Source organism: Bos mutus, chromosome 28, assembly GCF_027580195.1.
Source record: "Bos mutus isolate GX-2022 chromosome 28, NWIPB_WYAK_1.1, whole genome shotgun sequence".
NCBI classification, from domain to species: Eukaryota; Metazoa; Chordata; class Mammalia; order Artiodactyla; family Bovidae; genus Bos; species Bos mutus.
Window position 1 is genome coordinate 37739779 of NC_091644.1, and position 25208 is coordinate 37764986.

General features: G+C 43.2%; 1 protein-coding gene and 1 non-coding gene across 2 annotated transcripts; one reads left to right on the forward strand and one right to left on the reverse strand.

Moving 5' to 3' along the window:
• Positions 1 to 2333: 2333 nt before the first annotated feature.
• RBM34 (RNA binding motif protein 34) lies at positions 2334 to 23893 on the forward strand. Its single transcript, XM_070364860.1, has 11 exons — positions 2334 to 2471; positions 2580 to 2754; positions 2964 to 3100; positions 7790 to 8021; positions 9556 to 9615; positions 13253 to 13296; positions 15671 to 15754; positions 15900 to 15963; positions 18174 to 18213; positions 18438 to 18556; positions 21387 to 23893. Exons 1-11 carry the CDS (start codon positions 2419 to 2421, stop codon positions 21663 to 21665), a joined length of 1287 nt encoding a protein of 428 aa, XP_070220961.1. The 5' UTR covers positions 2334 to 2418; the 3' UTR covers positions 21666 to 23893.
• Positions 23894 to 23896: 3 nt separating this feature from the next.
• TRNAG-CCC (transfer RNA glycine (anticodon CCC)) lies at positions 23897 to 23969 on the reverse strand. The gene has a single exon. It is a non-coding gene; the product is annotated as a tRNA-Gly (tRNA).
• Positions 23970 to 25208: the final 1239 nt, after the last annotated feature.

A 25208-nucleotide genomic window follows, 5' to 3' on the forward strand; every position in this document is an offset into this window, starting at 1 on the left:
CTGCAAGGAGATCCAACCAGTCCATTCTAAAGGAGATCAGCCCTGGGTGTTCTTTGGAAGGAATGATGCTAAAGCTGAAACTCCAGTACTTTGGCCACCTCATGCGAAGAGTTGACTCATTGGAAAAGACTCTGATGCTGGGAGGGATTGGGGGCAGGTGGAGAAGGGGACGACAGAGGATGAGATGGCTGGATGGCATCACCGACTCGATGGACGTGAGTTTGAGTGAACTCCAGGAGATGGTGATGGACAGGGAGGCCTGGTGTGCTGCAATTCATGGGGTCGCAAAGAGTCGGACATGACTGAGCGACTGAACTGAACTGAAAATTAAGCACTAAATTACATGGTTGAGGAAAACGTGCATAAGAGCTTTAACAAGGGCAGTGTATGAGCATACAAGAAACTCGATGATTGGTGTGATGGTAACATAGAGGAGATGCAAATCTTAATTTAGCATTTAACATACTCATCTGGAAGTGGAATGCAGTAGGCTAGTGTGGAGAGGAAGTGTCAGGAAGGCCAGATTCAATGAGGTTACGGTGCTCCAGATAGGAAGTGATTCTTGAAATCTTAGAGTGAGGAAGGAATCTGATTGGAAGACATTCTGAAAGAAAAGTGAACAAAATATCTTCTTTGGATGGTATAGAATAGATGGAGATGCTTGAGTTGCAGATATGGACAGTTTTTCTCTTTGTGAGATACCACAAGGTCACAATTATGGGAAGTCAAACTGAGGGACTCAAAGCAAAATCAGGGCCAAGCAAATAATGGTTTACCATCATGTTATCTGATGTGGACTATAAAAAAGGTCATACATTCCCAGTGACTTGTTAAGCAGCTCTCCAAAAATAGCAAGTCTGTCCCCAAAGATTCAAGGTCACTTGCTTTCATCACCCAAACTACTGAGTCAATGACTAATGATAATCTAATATTTATCTTTTATTACTTCAAAGTCCGTTTACCACATACTCACTAGGTATGGTGAGTGGGGATACAGAATACAGGATGAATAAGAGACCAATTTGTATCTAGAGACACTATTTCATCTCTATTGTAAATGGCAGGGAATTTTACCAAGTGAGTTGGGCCTTGAAGGATGGGTACAATTTTGCTGGTGACAATGAGGGGTAAAGAGGAGGATAATAGTGGAGGAAGGCATAACAAAAATAAGGAATGACAGGTTATGAAATAACTAGGTGATGGGAAAAAGCAGGCTTTGGAGGTGGGGGCTTCCCAGGTGGCGCTAGTGGTAAAAGAACTCACTTGCCTATACAGCTGACTTAAAGACGTGTGTTCGACCCCTGGGTAGGGAAGATCCCTTGGAGGAGGGCATGGCAACTCCTGGCAATATTCTGGCCTGGATAATCCCATGGACAGAGAAGCCTGGCGGGTTACAGTCCATAGGATGGCAGAGTCGGACACGACTGAAGCGACTTATCACGCACGCTGAGTAGGTTGAGAAAATCGCATTAGCTTTGAGAGCCAATGCAGTGTGCTTGGTCGCGCAGTTGTGTCCGACTCTGCGACCCCAAAGAGTCGGACACGACCAAGCGGCTGAACTGAACTGCGACCCCAAGGAATGTAACCCGCCAGGTTTCTCTGTCCATGGGGATTCTTCAGGCTTTGAGAGCCAAGGTTCTCCTTTTTCTGGTGTAATAGCGCAGAGCAGGTTAGAGTTGTGCGTGTGCTCTGCTTAGTCGTTTAGTCCTGTCCGACTCTTGAGACCCCATGGACTGTAGCCCGCCAGGCTCCCTCTGTCCATGGCAAGAGTACTGGAGTGGGTAGCCACGCCCTCCTCCAGGGGATCTTCTCAACCCAGGGATCGAACCGAGGTCTCCAGCGTTGCAGGCAGATTCTTTACCGTCTGAGCCACAAGGGAAGCCCAGGTTAGAGCTGTGGTCTACCACAATTTCTTCTCAATTTTACTTTGAAATTATGTCAGATTTCAGAAAAGTTGCAAGAGCAGCACTAAGGAGCCCCATGTATCCTTCACACCGATTCGTCATTTGTTAATACAGTGTGACCTACATCTTTGTAACCTCATTTCCCGACACACCTCCTCTGTCTTCGACAACGCAGAGATTCTCGTACGTGTTTTACCTCTGCTTGGATTCGTAGCCCACTCACAGCGGCTGATTCTTATTCCTACTTCAGACCTGAACTATTCACGGAAGAAGACTCGGTCTCAGCCAAAGAGAGTTAAGTGCGAACCGATTCGAAAGTCTGGCTTCGACCGGCAGGCTCGCAGTGTCCGCCCTCATCCGCTATCTCCGCCCCTTCGCCTGCTGTCTCCACCCCTAGCGCGTCCACAGAGACTCCTGGGGCGGAAGGGGCGTGGCTCCGAGAGCCGAGCGGCCGAGACCCGGAAGTGCGGGTTCACGTGCTGTTGCGGCGGGCTGGGAGGCTTTTAGGTGAAGAATGGCCCTGGAAGGGAAGAACAAACGTGAGAAAAAGCAGAGTGCGCAGGAGGGGTGAGTGGCTCGTGGCTTGTCTGCCTGGGCGGGAATGCGTTCGGGAGCTTGGGACGCGAGGGGTGGTGCGTGGAATCATGTCGTTGAGTCTCTGGCGTCCGTGTCTAGACAGAACCCGGACGACGGCGCTTGTGGGAATCTGGAAGGAGACTATGAGGTGGGACAAGTCGCCAATAGTTTATTCCGCGGCAAGCAACCCTCCAGGGGTAGTACCGGTCGACTGGCTTCCCTCTTCGGCTCTGTGAACCCTCAGCTTCAACCTGTGTACGTGCCTGTGCCTAAAGTAAGTCATTGCGTTCTACTACGAGTGGCCCATTAAAACAACTTAAAAACAAGCAACCTACCTTGCAGGGGATGCTTTGTAAACTGGGGCAGATATGATCAATTTTCAGTAACCTTTCATTACTGGATATACCAGTGAGAGAGAAAAGATGCTACTTTGAAAGACCAGTAAGTGATGAGGTCTCAAACATAACTTTAAACTTTTAAAAGGAAGCCATCAAAAAAAGGAAACGAGATGAGGAGGAAGAAAGTTCACCCCAAATCCAAAGGCCACTTTTGCAAGAACCTGCCAAAAAAATGAAAGTGAAGAAGAAACTTTCTGATGCAGAGAAGAAGTTGGCAAACAGGTTGGTAAAATTCTTTTAAGTTGATGGGAAAGAAATCAGATGGTAACGAAATTGAGATTCGTACACTGGTAGTATTCATTTTAGTTTTTTTTCTCACTTGATAGTTCTCTTTAAAAATTTTTTATTATGTTAAGTCCCATACATATTCAAAAATTGAAAAGAGTAAGGAACCCCATGTACCCAGCATCAGCAGTAATTAATACTTGGCAAAGCTTGTTTCATCTTTATCCTGTTCATATCTTCCTCATTGTTTGGAAGCAAACCTAAGACTTAGATTTCATCTATAAATATTACTTTGTGTATATAAAAGATGAGTTTGGTTTTCTAAAACTTATTCAGAGATCAGATTCCTCCATTAGCTCAATTTTTTTTTAAACAGTTTATTTTTTAAACACTATACGTTTCTAGTTAACTTTCCTCAGTCTCTAGACCATTCTCTTCACGCTCTTTATATCTCTGTTCTCTGTTGGCAGGTGGTCTTGTTAGCTATTCTGAGAGTCATGAATTGCTAACGGTTGTGAATTGCTTCCTTTCCTCCTCCTCCTGATTGCAGCTATCACGTTTTTAGTTTCTTCCGCTTTCAGAGAAGGGTGTCTTACTCCCTGTCCAAGATTACTGCAGTCACCTGTACTGTTTATATATCACGTACCTCTTCTGTCTTCTCAGAGGTTATATGCCATCAGATACCTATATCCATTTCTGCTTTTTTCCTGTATCTTTGATCTGTCCACTCAAGATTGTCTTAAAGATTCTCATCTTAAAGAAATCCAACTGTCCACAGGCATATGTGACCCCCAAATCTTTCTTTCATCATTGAACTTTTAGAAAAAGAAATCTCCACTTGCTCTCTCTTCCTTTTCTTGATCTATTTTCTCTTCCACACACTGGCACTCTGGTTGTTAATTTTTTATTTGATCTGACCATACTTTTGAAACAGTGCTCAGGGAAGCCGTTCTGACCTAGGTGCCACATTTAATAGGGAGCACTGCCTCTAACTGTAGCCCTCTCTTTTACATGTCATGTGGTTGCCATTCTTGAAGCTATTGCATTCTTTGGTGTCAACCTCTTCTGAGTTTCCACTTCTCTGTCTGTTCCTTCTCACTGTTGTCTCAGGCACCTTTCCTTCTGACTATTCCTTAAATGTTCATTTCGCTCAGAATTCTGTTCTTGGTCATCTCATAATTCTTTTTTATAGCCATCAATCTGGGCAGTCTCCCAGTCTGTGTGGCTCTAGCATTCTGATCTCACTGTCTCTTTCTAAAACATAGATTTATTCGCCTGTGCCAGGTCTTAGTTGTGACACGAGGGATCTTTTAGTTGCAGCACGTGGGATAAAATTCCCTGACCAGGGATGGAAAACGGGCCCCCTGCCTTGGGAGCGCAGAATCTTAGCCACTGGTGAAAGTGAAAGTGTTAGTTGCTCAGACGTGTCCAACTTCTCGCGACTGCGTGGACTGTAATCCTCCAGGCTCCTCTGTCCGTGGGATTTTCCAGGCGAGAATACTGGAGTGGGTTGCCATTTCCTTCTCCAAGGGATCTTCCCAGCCCAGGGATCGAACCCAGGTCTCCCACATTGAGAGCAGATTTTTTACTGTCTGAACCATGAGGGAAGCCCACTGGACCATCAGGGTAATCCCCTGATCTCTGTTGCTTGATCTGTAAGCCTGTATATCTGTTTGTCAGCCTGTTGATTGTTCTTGTTGTTCAGTTGCTCAGTCGTGTCAGACTCTTTGCAGCCTCGCGGACTACAGCACGCCGGCTTCCCTGTCTTTCACCATCTTCCAGAGTTTGCTCAAATTCATGTTCATTGAGTTGTTGATGCCATCCATCATCTCGTCCTCTGTCATCCCCTCCTGCCCTCACTCTTTCCAAGCACCAGGGTCTTTTCCAGTGAGTCGGCTCTTTGCATCAGATGGCCAGTATGTTGGAGCTTCAGCCTCAGCATCAGCCCTTTCAATGAATATTCAGAGTTGATTTCCTTTAGGATGGACTGGATCCTTGCAATCCAAGGGACTCTCAAGAGTCTTCTCCAGCACCACAGTTCCAAAGCATCAATTCTTTGGCAGTGTCCTATCATGCAATGCTCTGCTGCCCATCGGCTTATTCATATACACATCAAATTCAGGATGCTTCAAACTGATCTCATTATACTCGTCATATCTGTTCCTCTGCATGAGTGGTGCCATCAGCCTTCCAGTTGCCTGAGCCTGTGACTTGGGAGTCATCTTAGACTCTTTCTTTTCCCTACGTTTCTCAAGTCCTAATGATGCTGTCTTTTAATTATCTCTTATAATGTGATTTCCCTTTCCACCACCTCTCTTGCTCTGGTGAGTTTGTTGTCTTCTGAGATGCCTGCAGTTGTAACTGTCTCTTTACTGGTCTCCCTTACCCAGCCTTGCTGCATTCATAACTATCTTCTGCTCTGCTGCCCATAATGTGAAATGCCAGGCTGAATGAATCACAAGCTGGAAGCAAGACTGTTGGGAGAAATATGCAGAATATGCAACCTCAGATATGCAGATACCACTCAAATGGCAGAAAGTGAAGAGGAACTAAAGAGCCTCTTGATGAGGGTGAAAGAGCAGAGTGAAAAAGCTCGCTTAAACCTTAGTATTCAAAAAACCAAGATCGTGGCATCTGGTCCCATCACTTCATGGCAAATAGATGGGGGAAAGTGGAACCAGTGACAGACTTTTTTTTCTTGGGCTTCAAAATCACTGCAGACGTGACTGCAGCCATGAAATTAAAAGACGACTGCCCCTTGGAAGAAAAGTTATGATAAATGTAGATAGCGTATTAAAAATCAGACATCACTTTGCTCTGCTTTAGTCAAAGCTATGGTGTTTCCAGTAGTCATGTGCAGATGTGAGAGTTGGACCATAGAGAAGGCTGTGTGCTGAAGAATTGATGCTTTCAAACTATGGTGCTGGAAAAGACTCTTGAGAGTCCCTTGGACTGCAAGGAGATCCAAACAGTCCATCCTAAAGGAAATCAGTCCTGGGTGTTCATTGGAAGGACTGATGCTGAAGCTCCAATACTTTGGTTACCTGATGAAAAGAACCGATTCATTGGAAAAGACCCTGATGCTGGGAAAGATTGAAGGCAGGAGGAGAAGGGCACGACAGAGAATGAGATGTTCAGATGGCATCACTGACTCAGTGCACATGAATTTAAGCAAACTCCAGGAGACAGTAAAGGACAGGGAGACCTCCTGGCATGCTGCAGTCCATGGGGTCCCAAAGAGTCGACACGACTGAGTGACTGAACAGCAGCTGCTGCTAAATGACCTTTTTCAGGCACCTTCAGGGTCTTCACGAGCTCCTTGTCTTCTGTGGGATAAAATCTAAGCACTTTTGCATAACAGGCATGGTCCTTCTTGATCTGGTTCCTACCTTACTGTTGCGTCTCATTTCATCTCACTCCTGCTAGGTACTTTAAATGCCATAGTAAATGGGAAAACTAGGCATATACCCTCTCCTTAGTGGAAATTGTGGTCTAGTGGAGGGATGATAATGGTCATCATTCACTGAGGACTGACCACATGCTGTATACTGCCTTTCCTCCTCTGAGAATGTCTCTTGTTTCTTTTATGTTTCTACACCAGGTATTATACATGTTACTATTTTATGGTGAAGCTTGCCTGTCTCCTCAGAGACTAGACTGTTAAAAGCTTTTAATGGTCTGCTTATCTTTGTATCCTCAGAGGCTAGAACTGAGTAGTAAATATTTATTGAGCGAATGAATGAATGAGTTTGATGATGCCTACTACTGCTTCTCCCCCCTCACTCCTAAGTTCCTGGTCCAGTTCTCTTTCTGGACTGGTGTGCTTATCCAAGTGCACTGATACTTTACAATACTGGCAGAATTTATTGGGTTGGCCAAAAAGTTCATTCAGGTTTTTCTATAACATCTTATGGAAAGACCCAAATGACCTTTTTGGCCAAGCCAATAATTTTGATAAGCAGTCCTTTAAATATTGCAGTTGGAAATCTGGTCTCTTCTGTTAGTCAGATTGGTTTTACAAAGTTAAATACTTTGCTGGTCTGTTAACCTTAATAGAGCCCCTGGGAGTGCTGCAGTAACTCTAGAATTCTAGAGCAGAGAATAAAATTAGGCACTGGTAGAAGGTAAACTCGGAGAAGGCAATGGCACCCCACTCCAGTACTCTTGCCTGGAAAATCCCATGGATGGAGGAGCCTGGTAGGCTGCAGTCCATGGGGTCTCTAAGAGTCGGACACAACTGAGCGACTTCACTTTCACTTTTCACTTTCATGCACTGGAGAAGGAAATGGCAACCCACTCCAGTGTTCTTGCCTAGAGAATCCCAGGGACGGGGGAGCCTGGTGGGCTGCCGTCTATGGGGTCGCACAGAGTCGGACACAACTGAAGCAACGCAGCAGCAGCAGCAGGTAAACTAAATCCCCAAGAACTTCAAGTGAACCAGCTTTTGTTTGAGTGAACTTTTGTTGCTTAATTAGTTGGCAGTTTTAAACTATCTTCAGAAATTGACCTTTTGCTAATTCTTGAGTTTCCTAAAGATATGAGTCACATTTTGATAATGCTATTTAAATGTAGATTATGAATGGTAAGTTTATAGGAAAGCCAGGAGGTGGGAAGCATTCCTAATCTGTGCTTTGCCAAATGCTAGACCTGACTTCCATGCCCTCTTTTTTTTTTTGGCTTAAAAAGGGAAGATGCTTTAGCAAGTGCTGATTTAGAAGAAGAAATTCACCAGAAACAAGGGCAGAAAAGGAAAAATTCTCAACCTGGTGTTACAGTTGCAGATAAAGAATTACTTGATGATGTAGAAGAGACAGTTGTAAATCAAAGAAAGAAAATTCAAATCAACCAAGAAGAAGAGAGATTAAAGAATGAGAGAACTGTGTTTGTTGGGAATTTGCCTGTCACCTGTAATAAGAAGGTGAGTGTATAGTCTGTGTATTATAAACATGCAGAGAAATTACTAATTCATAATTTTGTTTTTGTGTTTGTGTGTTAGTTGCTCAGTCATGTCCGACTTTGCAAACCCATGGGCTGCAGTCCACCAGGTTCCTCTGTCTGTGGGATTTTCCAGGCAAGAATACTGGAGAGGGTTGCCATTTCCTCCTCCAGGGAATCTTCTCAATCCAGGGATTGAACCCAAGTCTCCCACATTGCAGGCAGGTTCTTTACCGTCTGAGCCGCCCAGGAAGGCCATTGATATCACTTTATTGAATAAGTACATAATTAATAAGTCATTAATACATAATTTCATTATAAATGACTATATAAATCATTTGATAGATTCATTCCAGCATCCACCTGCTCCTTTCCATTCCCAGAGTCTCTGCTCTAATTCGGGCTTTTGCAAATCTTATCTGAACTGTCGCAGTGGTCTTCTCTGGTTTTTTCCTCCAGCTTTCTCTTCTGTTACATGCCACGAGAACAGCAGCACGGTGTGTGCAGGGATGTGTATTTTTCTTCTTCACGTCTCTGTCACTAGCACTTGAAACAGTGCCTGATGTGTAGTAGAGGCTTGATAAATATTTGTCATGAAAATGAATCCATCCTTCCTAAGTTCCCTCCATTACCTGGAGTTCGATCAACCAAGACACGCCCTTTTCTTTCTGTGTGTTCATGTGATAGTCACCCTGATGGCAATCCCTTGGGTCAAAATCCTGCTTATCTTTTAAGGAACAATTTCAGTTCCACTTTCTTAAAACAGTACAAGAAGCTTACTTTCTGGGTTTTCCCTTTCCCCTTTGACCTTTTGTCTCCTAGCTTTTGATGGGTGATTATTTTGTAGAAGATAAGCCATTTTCCGTAGTAGTATAGTTTTGGTTTGGTTACTTATCTTCATGTTAGATTATAAGGGCTCAAGGGAGGGGAGTGTTTGTGGAGCTTTACATGTTTAATAAGTTATTTTTGAATTAAAGTTGCTTATAGACATTATTGTGTGAGCTGTCAAATATACACATTCATCACATCCTGAGCCAGTCATAAGCATAATGTATATAATTCACCCAAAGATTTTTCTTGAATCTGATGGTCTTGGTTCCAGACAATTGGGAAATTTCCCATAGTGACATAAGCATCCTTAAAATCCATTTCTGGTTTAAATAAGCCAGTGTGAAAAGATGACAGAATCTATGGAGCATATAGTACTAGTTTACATGTAGTAAAAGATTTTGAAAGATTGAAAGGCAGAAATGTGTATTTCAGGGATAGTAACATGAATTGTGTGTTGTTTTTTTTTTTTTTACATAAGTTTCAGTAAAAACTTTTGTCCTCTAACTGAATAGTTACTTAAAAACTTTTGTCTTCTAACTGAATAGTTACTTACTTTTCCTGAAATATTCTTGAAACGTGGCAGGAAAAGATTATCCAACCATTTTACTTAATTCTGTTTTGTGGTACTTACTTGATGTTCTTAAAATGGACTAAAATATATGTATCTTTTTTTTTCTCTTTTTTAGAAGCTGAAGTCATTTTTTAAAGAGTATGGACAGATAGAATCTGTACGATTTCGTTCCCTGGTATGTTTTCCTTCCTTGAAAGTACATCATCTGAAAATGTATTGCATGTAAATCAGACGTTTTCATGTGTTGGTTTTAGTGAGATGAAGGAGCCCTTGACTTTAACCTTTAGAACCAACAGGCTCAAATGTAGCGCCAAAGCAGAGTCACACCTGCTGTCTATTACTGACCCCTGGACTTGGTTAGGTAATTTAATGAGTTCACATAGTAAAATGATATCCTTCCTAAGTATATTTTGGAGGGTGGATCTGTGACTTTTGTTTGTGAGTCAGTTGAACAGGTGGAGATGTTCAACCTATTGAGTAGCATTTCTGGAATCACAGCTGTTCATATGGAGGGTTTGCTTGACTCTGGAGAGCAGTGCTTATGCTCTGACATAGAAGGATAAAGTATGTTTAATCAGTTTAATGTTAAAACTGTATGGAAGCAAATGGTATCTGATTTCACCAATTGAGTGCTCTGTAGACCAGTTACAGCCATGTTCCTTGGAGCATGAAGAAGCATCATTCATAGATTTTTTAAAATACAATTAATATGTATTAGAATATAAGAAATGTTTATTCCTTGTTTCAAACTGCTCTTTCTCAACGTGACTCTCTAAAATGGGGTTTCTCAGCCGTGAGACCATTGACATTTGATGCTGGGTAATTGTGTGTTGTTGGACACTGACCTTTGTAATGCAGCATCCCTGGCCTCTGTCCACTAGGTGCCGGTAGCATCCTTCCCACCCAAGTCGTAACAACCAATTGCCAAACGTCCCCAGCAGGCAAAACTGCCCACTTCTCTAAAAGTAGACCTTAAGGTTTTGGCACAGTCTCCATAATTACTATCACGGTTTTAGATTCTTCTGTTTATCACATGTGTCTTCTGTCAGCCCTTCTTGAGTCCTGCTTCCTCATATCAGATCCTTGCCTGACACATCCACAGGGTTGTCCTGCCAGCCCCTCTGTGCTCACCTTACCTGTATCGATCCACAACCCTATCCTATGCCATCTACTGATTACCTGTTCTTTAGTACCGCTCAGACTGCCAGCCTTGGACTCTTTAGCCCATCCAGCCTGTTGCTTATCATCCCTGCCTGGTTTTCAACTGTGGTTTCTTCTGAAGATGAGTCATTCCTTTCTTTTTGCATTGTCCCACCTAAGTTTTCACTTCTGGCCAAAATAGTTGCAAAGGCCTGTTACAGTTCCTGCTTTGTCTGCCTCACATGTAGCCAACACACCTCTGTCTACTTAATCTTCCTAAAGCACTTCTTCCTGGAGCTCCTAACCCGAAATCTCTCTCCTCCACCTCCCTCCCCATGAACATTACACACACCCCTGCCTTGGCTTGGTGTTCTCCTTGAGGAGCCAGCCCTGATTCTTCGTATCCATGGATTACTGGTGCATCAGGTGACCCTGCCGTCCACCCTCTGGTGGCCGGCACCTCACTGTAGTCCTTAGGAGGCGGCTGGGACATTGTGATGTTGCTCCTCTGTGCCACCAGACTGAGCCCAGCTGCCCGCTGGGTCACCAGCACCTACACCGGTTCACATCAAATATGTATGGAGGTGCCTAAAATCTTGTCATTTTTCTAGCTGTTCTTCCCGACATCCTGACGGTCTGTGCAGGGCGGCCCTGGGGCCCTGCGCTCTGCCACACGTGACTGTCCTGCAGCCTGGGCGCTGCGCTTGTAGCAGATCAACACGTGGGCCTTCCCACCCACATCCTTTTGCTCAGTTCTTTGTTTTTTTAACTTAGGTAAAATTGGTATGTAACATATTAATTTCAGGCGTTCAGTGTAACAGTCCAGCGTTTGTTCACACTACAGCATGGTCACCGCCATGGGTCTAGTCAGCATCCGTCACTGTGCACTTGAGCCCCTTCACTCGTTTTGCCCACTCTCCACCCCCTTCTCTCTGGGTCACCACCAATCTGTTCTCTGTATCTCTTGAGTTTTATTTTGTTTTTTTATCTGGTCACATTGTGAGGCTTGTAGGATTTTAGTTTCCCAACCAGGGATCAAATCTGGGCCCTCGGCAGTGAGAGCACGGAGTTGCTAACCACTGGACTACCAGGGAATTCCCTGTTTTGGTTTTTAGATGCATGAATAAGTGACATCATAGGGTACTGGTCTTTATTTCCCTTAGCATACCCTCAGCATGTATCCATGGTGTCGCAAATGGCAAGATTTCCTTCTTTTTTATGGCTGAGTAGTATTTCACTGTATATTCTGGGAATCCTTAAACTCTCATTTTGCTCATCAAGATAATATGTATTTTACAGAAGGCACTTAAGATGTCACTTATTCAAGGCTTTTTGATGCTTTGTAACATCAAGTGGTATTTTTCTTCCTCTGAATCCTTTTTGTAATTTATCGTCTTATGCTATATCTATTCATTCTCATCTTTAGTAGCAGGGCACAGGTCCTTGAGAGCACCTAGAAAGCACCTAGGGGACAAATTTTGATGCCTGGCATTCACATGTTGATTATTCGTGTGGGCGTTTTGCATGTCTTGGACTATGTTTCTGTCTATATTCTGAGAGCTTTATCATTTGTTAGCTTGAGCAAGGCAGACTAAGAAGTAGTAGTTCAGTTTCTTACTTTTACTATGTGAACTATCAAATGACTAAAAGACAGGTTTTCCAGAGGAGGTGTATAGTGACTGCCCTAAATGAGATTGGTGTTTACAGATACCCCTGGACTGTGAACTTGGCAATTTGCATCTTTTGACCTTCCTGTTCACAGTACCTGGCGGTATTTGGCACATTGCTGTTAGTCACCATTGTTGACTTGAATTTCCACCTTCTCCATAAAGTTTTCCCTACCCGTTCCCATCACTCTTAGGTACTGTATATGACTGAAAATAGCATGATCCTGAAAAAAGGGAGATTCCATTGTTTGTCCGAGGACAGATACTGAAGGGTTTTGTTTTTGCCAGTTGGCATATATAAACTCAGAGAGATATGAGTGAAGATAGCATATTCAATCGGAGAAGGCAATGGCACCCCACTCCAGTACTCTTGCCTGGAAAATCCCATGGGTGGAGGAGCCTGGTAGGCTGCACTCCATGAGTTCTCGGAGAGTTGGACACGACTGAGCAACTTCACTTTCACTTTTCACTTTCATGCATTGGAGAAGGAAATGGCAAGCCACTCCAGTGTTCTTGCCTGGAGAATCCCAGGGACGGGGGAGCCTGGTGGGCTGCCGTCTATGGGGTCGCACAGAGTCAGACACCACTGAAGTGACTTAGCAGCAGCAGCAGCAGCAGCATATTCAATAAAATGTCAACTTAGAAGTGTCCCTTTTTTCCATGCCCATTTTATAAAACAGTTTTCCTTAACACTCTTCACATGTGTCTTCAACAACATCGTCTCCTCATATGCCAGCAACCCCTTCGAGTCATCCGTTATTCCCACCTAGTTGGAGAGTCGCTGCCTGTGAAATCTGAATGCGGCGCTGTCGCTGGGAATGTTTGTCCTCAGCCACAAGGCCCCATTCATACGGCACTAGGACAGTTGTTTCTGGTTCAGTATTTCCTTCATTTTTATTCCATATCAGAGTTAGGTATTTATAATTCGATTAATTAAAATATAATTATTTTGAAATAATGTCAAATGATGACTTTCCTGTAATACTTTTTTTTTTTCTCTTAAAGATTCCAGCAGAGGGAACTTTGTCCAAAAAGTTGGCAGCAATAAAGTAAGTTTATAATTAGAGAAAGGGAGTACTTGTAAATTCTCTTCCATTTTGGTGAAAAATGAGATAATTTCTTAACCTCACAAATGTGTATATTTGGATGAACCATCATGGTTTATTGTTTCTGATGTCTATAATAACATAAATTTGTCAGGAGTTTGTCTTCAAGCCTCAATGTAAGCTGTAGAGTCACAGAAAGAATTGCAGAATGACTTAAAATGTGCCACGAGAAATGAGAAATTTCAGAGACGTTTAATCAGACATACTGGGTGAAGAGAATAAGAAAGTTTGCATCTAAAAATTCTATTATAAATCACAAGTATCACATTTCATCAGTTCTAAGGCACATATTTCCTTTACCTTAACATTTTTAAGCTCAAAGTTCAGTTCATTTTAGTTCACTCGTTCAGTTGTGTCCGACTCTCTGCGACCCCATGAATCACAGCACGCTAGGCCTCCCTGTCCATCACCAACTCCTGGAGTTCACTCAAATTCACGTCCATCCAGTCAGTGATGCCATCCAGCCATCTCATCTGTCGTCCCCTTCTCCTCCTGCCCCCAATCCCTCCCAGCATCAGAGTCTTTTCCAATGAGTCAGCTCTTCACATGAGGTGGCCAAAGTACTGGAGTTTCAGCTTTAGTATCATTCCTTCCAAAGAAATCCCAGGGCTGATCTCCTTCAGAATGGACTGGTTGGATCTCCTTGCAGTCCAAGGGACTCTCAAGAGTCTTCTCCATCACCACAGTTCAAAAGCATCAATTCTTCGGCGCTCAGCTTTCTTCACAGTCCAACTCTCACATCCACATGACCACTGGAAAAACCATAGCCTTGACCAGATGGACCTTTGTGGGCAAAGTAACATCTCTGCTTTTGAATATGCTATCTAGGTTGATCATAACTTTCCTTCCAAGGAGTAAGCGTCTTTTAATTTCATGGCTACAGTCACCATCTGCAGTGATTTTGGAGCCCCCAAAAATAAAGTCTGACACTGTTTCCACTGTTTCCCCATCTATTTCCCATGAAGTGATGGGACCAGATGCTATGATCTTAATTTTCTGAATGTTGAGCTTTAAGCCAACTTTTTCACTCTCCTCTTTCACTTTCATCAAAGGCTCTTTAGTTCCTCTTCACTTTCTGCCATAAGGGTGGTGTCATCTGCATATCTGAGGTTATTGATATTTCTCCTGGCAATCTTGATTCCAGCTTGTGCTTCTTCCAGCCCAGCATTTCTCATGATATACTCTGCATAGAAGTTAAATAAGCAGGGTGACAATATATAGTCTTGACGTACTCCTTTTCCTATTTGGAACCAGTCTGTTGTTCCATGTCCAGTTCTAACTGTTGCTTCCTGACCTGCATATAGGTTTCTCAAGAGGCAGGTCAGGTGTTCTGGTATTCCCATCTCTTTCAGAATTTTCCACAGTTTATTGTGATCCACACAGTCAAAGGCTTTGGCACATTCCGTAAAGCAGAAATAGATGTTTTTCTGGAACTCTCCTGCTTTTTGATGATCCAGTGGATGTTGGCAATTTGATCTCTCCTTCCTCTGCCAGAATGCATCTTCAAATCAGAGGTGCCTCATGATTGCTGTTGGCTGGCCAGTTTTTTCCAGGGAAATTCTTTAGGTCAAACTATAAGATAGATAAATGGGGAATCAGATTAAACAGGATTCTAAAGACTTTTCAAGTGGAAAACTGAACAAGACCCAAGTATGTCTCGGGGTAGACACCTCGGTGGTAAAACCACATAGACATGCAGGGAAGTAGTTCCTATAAAGGTGGGAGTGGTGGTTGCCTTTGAAGGAGCGGAGGGGCTGCAGTTGTTGGGGCCACGGACAGGCTACAAGGGTGCTAAGTGCCACGTTGCTTCAGTCGTGTCCAACTCTGCAACCCCCATGGACTATAGCCTGCCAGCCTCCTCTGTCCATGGGATTCTCCAGGCAAGAATACTGGAGTGCTTTGCTATTTAGGTACTACCCTGTTAATAATTTCCTTAGCTGTGCACGTTTACAGGTTTGTGTAGTTTTTATTTTACAGTAAAAAGAAAAAAGCAAGTTGTTTTTCCTGTTTATGTGTGTGTGAGATACAGAGGTGCAGCTAAGGGGACCGTTGGTCATGTGGTGGGGTCGCCTGGGGCAGTCTTCTGCTTGCCCACTGTGATGACTGGGAAGAGGGCGGAGGTCGCGTGTTTCACCACTATCTGTACATGTTGTGTGTTATTTTGGGGGTTATTACTAAATGTTTATGAAAAGAATTTATGAAAATCCTCCCAGAAATTCTTGTCATAGGTGTTGAATGAGAGTGTAAAACGAGCTGTATTTATTTTAGTGACTTTGGGATTAGCAAATTTTACACTTTTTTTTTTTTTTTTATGTAGGCGTAAAATTCATCCCGATCAGAAAAATATTAATGCTTATGTTGTGTTTAAGGATGAGAGTGCTGCTACAAAAGCACTGGAAAGGTAATTTCGTCTCTTTGATGTTTGAACAGAATTATTCTACGTATGAGTCCATGCTGTCTTTATTCTTTGGGTTCACTTCAGATTAAATACCCCAGTAGTTCAGTGCCTGTTTTTAACAGCCATTTTCCCTTCATATTTATAACAGAAATGGGGCCCAATTTGAAGAAGGATTTCGTGTTAGAGTGGATCTTGCAACTGAGACCTCCTCCGTAAGTAGTGTTTGCACTGTCTGAAGAATTTCGCTGCAGTAGTGTAGAGAAGAACATTTTCTTCTGAGCTTGTGCTGGGAGAAGAGTTGGATTAGCCGGGAGCATGAGGGAATTAGAGGAAGCCGCCTCTGCCCTCTGTGGTCTCAGCCTGGGCGCCTGGGGCAGGCGAGGGCTTAAGTCAGCATTGCTCATCCTTGCTTGTGCTCAGTCACTTCGGTCATGTCTACCTCTTTGTAACCCCAGGGACTGTAGTCCGCCAGGCTCCTCTGTCCATGGGATTTCCCAGGCAAGAATCCTGGACTGGGTTGCCACTTCTCCAGGGGATCTTCTCAAGCCAGGGATTGAACCCATGTCTCCTGCATTGGCAGGTGGATTATTTACCACTAAACCACCTGGGAAGCCTCTAGCTTTTGACTTTTATTTTCTTTTTGGTTGTGCCATGCGGCCTGTAGGATCTTAGTTCCCCAAACCAGGGATTGAACCTGCGCTCCCTACATTGGAAGCATAGTCTTAACCATTGGACTACCAGGGAAGTCCAAGTCAGCATTAGCTTCAGGAAAGTGGCTCCCCAGACTTCTGGACTCGGGGGAAGAAGGCGAGGGCGGGATGATTTGAGAGAATAGCATTGAAACATGTATATTACCATATGTGAAATGGATCGCCAGTCCAGGTTCAATGCATGAGACAGGGTGCTCTGGGCTGGTGCACTGGGAGGACTCAGAGGGATGGGATGGGGAGGGAAGAGGGAGGGGGATTCAGGATGGGGAACACATGTGCACCCGTGGCTGATCCATGCCAGTGTATGGCAAAACCACTACAGTATTGTAAAGTAGTTAGCCTCCAATTAAAATAAATTAATTAATTAAAAAAAAAAAAGAAAGTGGTTCCCACTCCTACATCAGATCCAATAATCCTAGAGAGTGTGGCTGAAAGGAATATTAAAGAGCATTGGAGCCAGCACCCTATTTATAGACTAAGGTCTCGAGTTACATTGCTCATTAATAGTGTTTAGTCCCTGCTCTGTGTCAGATGTTAGTGCTGAGACACAGTCTCAGTTGTCTAGAAGTTCGCAACGTAAAGGTGAGCAGATGGGCTGACCATGGCACTGTTTTATGATAAATTGTCATAAACGTCAGCTCAGGATTGGGCCACTCAGTGTGGGAGGTTGCCAGCAAGAAGGGACAAAGGAGGGTTTCCTGGAGAACAGGTGTCCTATCAGTGTTGTATGGGCAAAAAAATTTTGAACACTGTGAACGGTGGGACCAAAACCTAATCCTTTGTGGGGGTTCCAAGAGCTTGATACAGTTATTAGTGGGTAGTGTGAGGACAGGCCACAGTCAGAGTTGCTGTTGGAGAAATATGTGGAGGGCAGTCATGATGACCCTGGCCTGCCATGTTGAGGAATCTGGGTTTTGTTCAGAAGCTTTTCCTTGGGGTCTCTTGAAATGAATGAAGCATGAGTTGGTAAGAACTCACTGCAGAGACAGAATGTGTTACTATCGGCATCAGGGTAGCTAGATGAGAAATGACCAAGACCTGGCTGACTGTCCTGGCTTTGATGGTGGACGTGGCACAAAAGAGTGAACTGGCCTGAGGGCCCAATGTTTGCTCCCCGTTTTTGTGAATAAAGTTTTATTGCTCCAAAACCATACCCATTACGTGCTCAGCCATGTCCGACTCTTTGCAACCCCATGGACTGTAGCCCGCCGGCTCCTCTGTCATGGGATTCTTCAGGCAAGAACATGAGTGAGTTGCCATTTCCTCCTCCAGGGGATCTTTCTGACCCAGGAATCAAACCCAAGTCTCTTGCGTTGGCAGGTGGATTCTTTACTACTGATCCACCTGGGAAGCCCATTAATTTCATGTTATTTTGCTTTAACAGCAGAGGCAAGGGGTACAGCAGAGACTGCATGGCCCACAAAGCCTAAAATACTTGCTTTCTGGCCCTTTATAGAAAAAGTGTGCCCACCTCCAAAGGAGCAGGCCTTCCTTGAGCACTGCCATGTTGTCAGTGCCAGCTGTGAACAGAAGTTCCTCACTCTGGGGCTCATACTCCTGCGGGAAAGATGGCAGAAGCCAAATCCAACAGGGGCCTGATAGGCAGGGGAATCAGGAGATGGAGCCCCGTCAGACATGTGCGGTGAGGGAAAGAGTGGACTTCATTGTGACTTCTGTTTTCTCTTTCGTGATTTTTTTATTTTGTGTTTCAGAGGGACAAGAGATCCGTATTTGTGGGAAATCTCCCATACAGTAAGTTCGTTTAAATAAAAAGCTATCTGTTTGTCATTGAAGTAATGCAGATATCACCTGAGTGGTCACTCAGTGTTTTGCTTTAAGACTAACTTTGAAAAATGTGGAGTGTAACTTGACTAATTACTGCGAGGCTGCGCTTACCTTGATGTATAATTAAACATCTCTAACGTCCTGAGGCGATTCCAAGTCCTCACTTCCCCTTTGGTTGAACCTGTTTTTAGAAGTTGAAGAATCTGCAGTTGAGAAGCACTTTTTGGCCTGTGGGAACGTTGTGGCCGTGAGGATTGTGCGGGATCAAGTTACTGGAGTCGGCAGAGGCTTTGGCTACGTGCTGTTTGAGGTATGGAGATTAATGTGGCGTCACCGTCCTTGAAGTGTGTTGGGGGAGGCTGTCCCTGCTGTCCCATCATTCCACCATAACTCTCGCTGTCACCCTCAAATTGCACCTTAAGTAAATTCATAACCTGCCATAATAGAGCACTGTTCCTACTGTGCTCTATTATGCGTCTAACTATGAGATGTCCTGGTTGTTTCTCCATAGTAATGTCATGAAATAATGTTTTATTTATTCATTCATTTTGACTTTTGTATTTTTCTTATTTATTCTTAATTGGAGGATAATTGCTTTACAGTATTCTGTTGGTTTCTGCCATTCATCAACATGAATCAGCCATAGGTGTATATGTCCCCTCCTTCCTGAACTTCACTCCCACCTCCCACCCCATCCCACCCCTTTAGGTTTTCACAGAGCACCAAGTTTGTGCTCCCTGCGTCATATAGCGAATTCCCACTGGCTGGCTAGTTTACATATGTTATTATGTTTCCATGTTACTCTGTCAGTTCAGGCCCTGTCTTTCCCCCACTGTGTCTGTAACTCTGTTCTCTGTGTCTGCATCTCCACTGCTGCCCTGCAAATAGGTTCATCAGTACTGTCTTTCTAGATTCCATATATATGCATTAATATACTCTTTTTCTCTTTCTGACTTACTTTACCCTGTATAATAGACTCTATTTTAATCCACCTCATTAAAACCGACTCAGATGGCTTTCTTTCTATGGCTGAGTAATATTCCACTGTGTGTATGTACCACAGCTCCTTTATCCATTCATCTGTCGATGGACATCTAGGTTGCTTCCCTGTCCTAGCTATTGTAAATAGTGCTGCAGTGAACATTAGGGTACACGCGTCTTTTTCAGTTATGGTTTCCTCAGGGTTTATGCCCAGTGGTGGGATTGTTGGATCAAATGGTAGGTTTATTCCTAGTTTTTCAAGGAATCTCCAGATCGTTCTCCATAGCGGCTGCATCAATTTACATTCCCACCACCAATGCAAAAAGGTTGCTGTTTCTCCACACCCTGTCCAACATTTATTGTTTGTAGATTTTTTGATGCTGACCATTCTGACCAGTTGAGGTGATAGCTCATTGTAGTTTGATTTGCATTTCTCTAATAGTGAGCGATGTTGAGCATCTTTTCATGCGTTTATTAGCCATCTGTGTGTCTTTGGAGAAATGTGTGCTAGGTCTTCTGCTTACTTTTTGATTGGGTTGTTTTTCTGGTATTGAACTGCATGAGCTGCTTGTATATTTTGGAAATTAATCCTTTGTCAGTTGTTTCTTTAAATAATGTTTTAGATGCTGGCTTTTAAAAGTATTGGGCTTCCCTGGTGGCTCAGCAGGAAAGAATCTGCTGTGCAGGAGGTGCAGGTTCGATCCCTGGGTTGGGGAAAATCCCCTGGAGAAGGAAATGGCAACCCACTCTAGTATTTTGCCTGGGAAATCCCATGGACAGAGGAGCCGGGTGAGCTACAGTTCATGGGGTCTCCAAGAGTCAGACAGAACTTAGTGACTGAACAACAACATTAAAGGTACTGAATCTCCAAATCTCTACCTACTGGAAAAGGAGAAAATGGACTCTTCACTCAGCTAGAAGAAAATTTTAGTTTTTGTTACACAATTTATATTTAGTTCGCTAAATATTAACTAGCATCTTGTGTCTAAAATTACACAAACAACCCAAAGGCACTCAAGTTTTTTCTTCCCTCTACAATCACCCCTTCATATATGTCCTCTTGGTTTTTATCTCTGCCCTTTTGTGGTCATACTTAATGTTGTGAACATAAGGTTCTGTAACCTGCCTTTATGTTCTCTGTTGTGTAAGTATGCTCCATTGAGGCATGTAACATAATTTATACTGTCTTTTCCCTAGTGTTTCCCAAGTGTCACACATGTGTACTGTTTTCTCTTTTTCCCTATAATAATGAAATTGGAGTGATTGTTTTTTCCTTCAAATGTTTGCCTTCATTTTTGGATTACTTCTTTAGGAAAGTTCCCCAGTGGGTCATCACTAACCAGATCAAGACATGTGACTGTTTTTAAGGCTCTTCGTATGTAGGGCCAGATGGGTTTGAAGGAAGGGACTCACATTCTTATGCTTCCATCCATGACTGTGGTGTAACAATCTCACTGTCTCTCTGCTCTCTGTCTTCTGACTGCTGATAAGTTTGTAAACCCCTATAACAAACACGTCATGAATATTTAGAGTTGTTAACACTGAGTTAGAATAAAAGAGTAACCGTATTTGGGTTTAAATGGCACCCTGAAGGCATCTAGTCTGACATCTCGAGGATTGTAATAGAGTTCTCTGTTCTCACATCAACCAGTACAGCTGGGGCTTTGTAGGAAGAGGCTCGTGAGGAGGAGCTTCATTGGTTTAAAAGGCCACCTAGGATTCATCTCCTTAGTTGAAAGTTCATTTTACATTGAGAAAAAATGAAGCCTCTTTGATTGTGGGCTTACCTGGTCATTTGACAAGATAGCCTAAGTGCTTCCTGGGGAGAAGTGCATGAGGGTACATGATTAAAACTGCAAGCACTGCTGTTGAAACACTGCGGCTTGGACTTGCCTACCTGTGGAAGTGAGCAGGGTTTCTACTTTTTCTTTCTTTGGCCACACCGAGACTGGTGGGATCTTTGTTTCCCAACAAGGGATGGAACCTGTGCCCCCTGCAGTGGAAACACAGAATTCTAACCACTGAACTGCCAGGGAATTCCCGACAGGGGTTTCTGAATCACAAGCTTGAAAATTATTCTAATCCATAAAAGTTGTAATTTTGCTAGATTCTTTGCAGAAGAGTTTCTGTAAAATTTAATATATTGATTTTTATTACAGAATACAGATGCTGTTCATCTTGCTCTGAAATTAAATAATTCTGAACTGATGGGAAGAAAACTCAGAGTCATGCGTTCTGTCCATAAAGAAAAGTTAAAACAAAATTCAAATCTTAGTTTGAAGAATGTCAGTAAACCTAAGCAGGGACTTAACTTTGCTTCGAAAAGTGCACAGAATTCTAAAGGTTTGTTTATTGGAGAAAAAGCTGTTCTCATGAAGAAGAAAAAGAAAGGACAGAAGAAAAGTAGACGAACTAAGACACAGAAAAAGCAGAAGTAACAACCTGAATCTTTTTTTTTCCCCCCTCACTGACTACTGGTAATTGTGATAAATCCATGTACTGAGTTTCAGAATTTTTTATATATGTGAAACATGGACACTTTTTCAGTTATTCATGTTGTAATACTACCTTTGAAGCAACTGTTTTAAGATGTCGGCAGTTCAGTCATCATGTAATACTGCTGATTGTATGAGAGATGATTTTAAGTGTAGGGTGAACATTTAGAATTTTAGTGGTTATGTATTATTTTACCATATGTTGCAAATATACCTGTCATTTTTAAGAATTACTTGTTGCTATTGTTACTAAGTAGCTTCAGTCGTATCTGACTCTGTGCGACCCCATAGACGGCAGCCCACCAGGCTCCCCCGTCCCTGGGATTCTCCAGGCAAGAAGACTGGAGTGGGTTGCCATTTCCTTCTCCAATGCATGAAAGCAAAAAGTGAAAGTGAAGTCGCTCAGTCTTGTCTGACTTGTAGCGACCCCATGGACTGCAGCCCACCAGGCTCTTCCGTCCAAAGAATTACTTGGGATGAGACTAAATTTAAAAGTGAGTAAATTTAAAGAAAAATGAAACAACCTTAATATTTATTGTACCTAGACAAAATATCTAAATAAAAGTGGGAATACTGATTGATCTGAGGTCAAATGATAATCCATAAGAAGTAAAGTTTTGAGGGCTGGTATATGATAGCTAGTCATTTTTTTCTTTCTTTCTTTTGTACTTATGATAAGTGGAGTTCTAGGTTTTAATTTTATTTCATCAACCTAATTAAACAGGAATTTTATATCAAATGTAGGTCTGCTTTCTTATTCTTAATTGGTGATTAGATTGGTTATTGCAGTCCTTGGTAAATCTGCTATAAGGCAGATTTTTACTTTTCAATTTTTTTTAAAATTTTATTTATATATTTTTGGCTGCACCGAGTCCTGGTCTTTTCTCTAGTTGCAGCAAGTGGGTTGTGGTGCACAGGCTAAAGGGCGCATGGACTCGGCAGTTGTGGCACAGGGGATTAGTTGCCCCACAACACATGCAATCCTCCTGGAGCAGGGATCAAACCTGTGTCCCCTGCATTGGCAGGCGGGTTCTTAATTTGAAGAATATTCTCCCAGGAAAACTTGTGATACTTAATGTCACCCAATAGAATGAAACTATTTTTAAAAAATCATATTTAGGGACTTCCCAAGGACTGTTGGACTTCCTCGGTGGCAAGGTAAAGAATCTGCCTGCAGTAAGGAGATCTGGTTTTGATCCCTGGGTAGGGAAGATCCCCTGGAGAGGGGAATGGCTACCCATTCCTGTATTCTTGCCTGGAGAATCCCAGGGCAGAGGAGCCTGGTGGGCTACAGTCCTTAGGATTGCAGAGTCAGACATGACTGAGCGAGTAACACTTTAACTTTTCACTTTCTGAACTGGAAGCCATCTGATGTGAAGAGCTGACTCACTGGAAAAGACTCAGATGCTGGGAAAGATAGAAGGCAAGAGGAGAAGAGGGTGGCAGAGGATGAGATGGTTAGACAGCATCACTGACTCAGTGGACATGAATCTGAGCAAACTCTGGGAGATACTGGAGGACAGAGGAGCCTGGTGTGCTACAGAGTGACTAAAAAACAACAAAAACCAGAGGTCCAGGGGTTAAGACCACCTTCCAATGCTGGGGGCGCAGGTTTTGACCCCTGGTCAGGGAACCAAGACTACACGCCACACAGTGTGGCATGCAGGCCAAAAAATAAGTTTAAAAAAGTCATGGAAACAATTTTCTGAAAAAGTATGGTACTGAAGTCACAAAGTGTAAAGTTCAACCAGGGGAAAGAATAGCATTGCATTCCGTTGAGATTTACCCTTATGACATAATAGCTGGTGTCCCTGCTCACAAGACTTAGCAAGCTGAAGCTGTGACCTGGAGGGAGGAGTGGGCGTGAGCCAGGGGGGCTGATCTGAGGCAGGCTCATCTGTGATACATGCAACTGATTCCTTACAGGTGGGTAAGGGAATTGGCGGACAGTGAGTTATTACTCATTTTGAAAATGTTGTCTTTCAGGCATTGCACAAGTAAAACCTAAATAGGTCTTTAAAACATAGCTCTGTAGAAAGCAGAAAGAGCTCCATTTTCATGTATCCAAAGACTGGATGTTTTATGCTTAGGATCTTCTATGGCACTTTGAACCTTGGTTTTCAATATTTATATATTTGATGGTGCCAGGTCTTGGTTGTGGCTTGTGGGATCTAGTTCCTGACCAGGGGTTGAACCTGGGCTCCCTGCATTGGGAGTGCAGAGTCTTAGCCACTGGACCATCAGGGAAGTTCGCTTGCTTCTCATAAGTATATATATATACATATACATATATATATATATATATATATATATATATATGCTTCTGTATATGCTTTTTAGTGTATACAGAGTGTTGGTCTTTAGGTTTTCATGTAAGGAGCCCTGGACTAGGGTGTAGGGACATCTGATCCTTGACCCAGTTCTCTGGCTGTATATGCATGACCTTGGACAAACCTCAACCTCTTTATCTAAATATCTTGACTGGGAAAATAAGGGGCTTGGACTAGATCAGTGGTTTCCCACTTTTTTGACTATGATCTGTGATAGTCTTTAATCTTTCAGTGATCAGTACAGACATAGGTATATTTATCTGACACACAAGTCTCACATGACCATACCAGTCCTTACTACCCATGTTGCCCTCTGATACTTTTCATTCTGTTTACAACACTGGTGATGAACCACTGTCAGTCCACAGCCCAGTAACAATACCACTTAGAAGCAACATGCCTCAGGGATTTACAGTCTGGTTCTGTTTGAGGAGTCTATGCTTATAGATGGTTTACAAGTGAATAACCGTAGTGTGGTTGAGAGATTCCGAGGCACAGGAGTTGCACTAACTGTTCTTTGTATCAGCAGGTTGCTTGGTTTATCTTATAGCAATCACCTCCCACTTACGTGGCGTTCTGCAATGCACAACAGAAGGAACAGCATGTTCTTTCCTTAGTGCCATAAGGTAACAGACACATAGTCTCAGATTGCCCCGGGTCAAGTTCTAGGCCTCAGGTCATCTGTGTGGCCTTACAAGTCTTCTGTTCCACCTGTGGCTCAGGACATACCTCTATCAACTGATACAGGTGCACTGTTAAGGCTAGGAAGAATCTGTATGTGTGCATGATATAAGGAAAAGCTTTTTTTCTGTTGTGTGCAATCCCCTGATATCAGTCATTTGCTTTGCTGTGATATATATGCACCTTCACATCTCACCCCAGTCCGGGCAATAGACATGTACCTTTGATCAGATTTCCAGTCTTATAGGATCTCAGGTTCCCAGGTGGCGCAAGTGGTAAAAAAACAGCCTGCCAATGCAAGAGGCATAAGAGACTCAGGTTCGATCCCTGGGTTCAGAAGATCCCCTGGAGGAGGGCATGGCAGCTCAGTCCAGTACTCTCTCTTTGCCTGGAGAATCCCATAGACAGAGGAGCCTGGAAGGTTCATATGGTCACAGAGTCAGACATGACCGAAGTGACTTAGCGCGCACACATG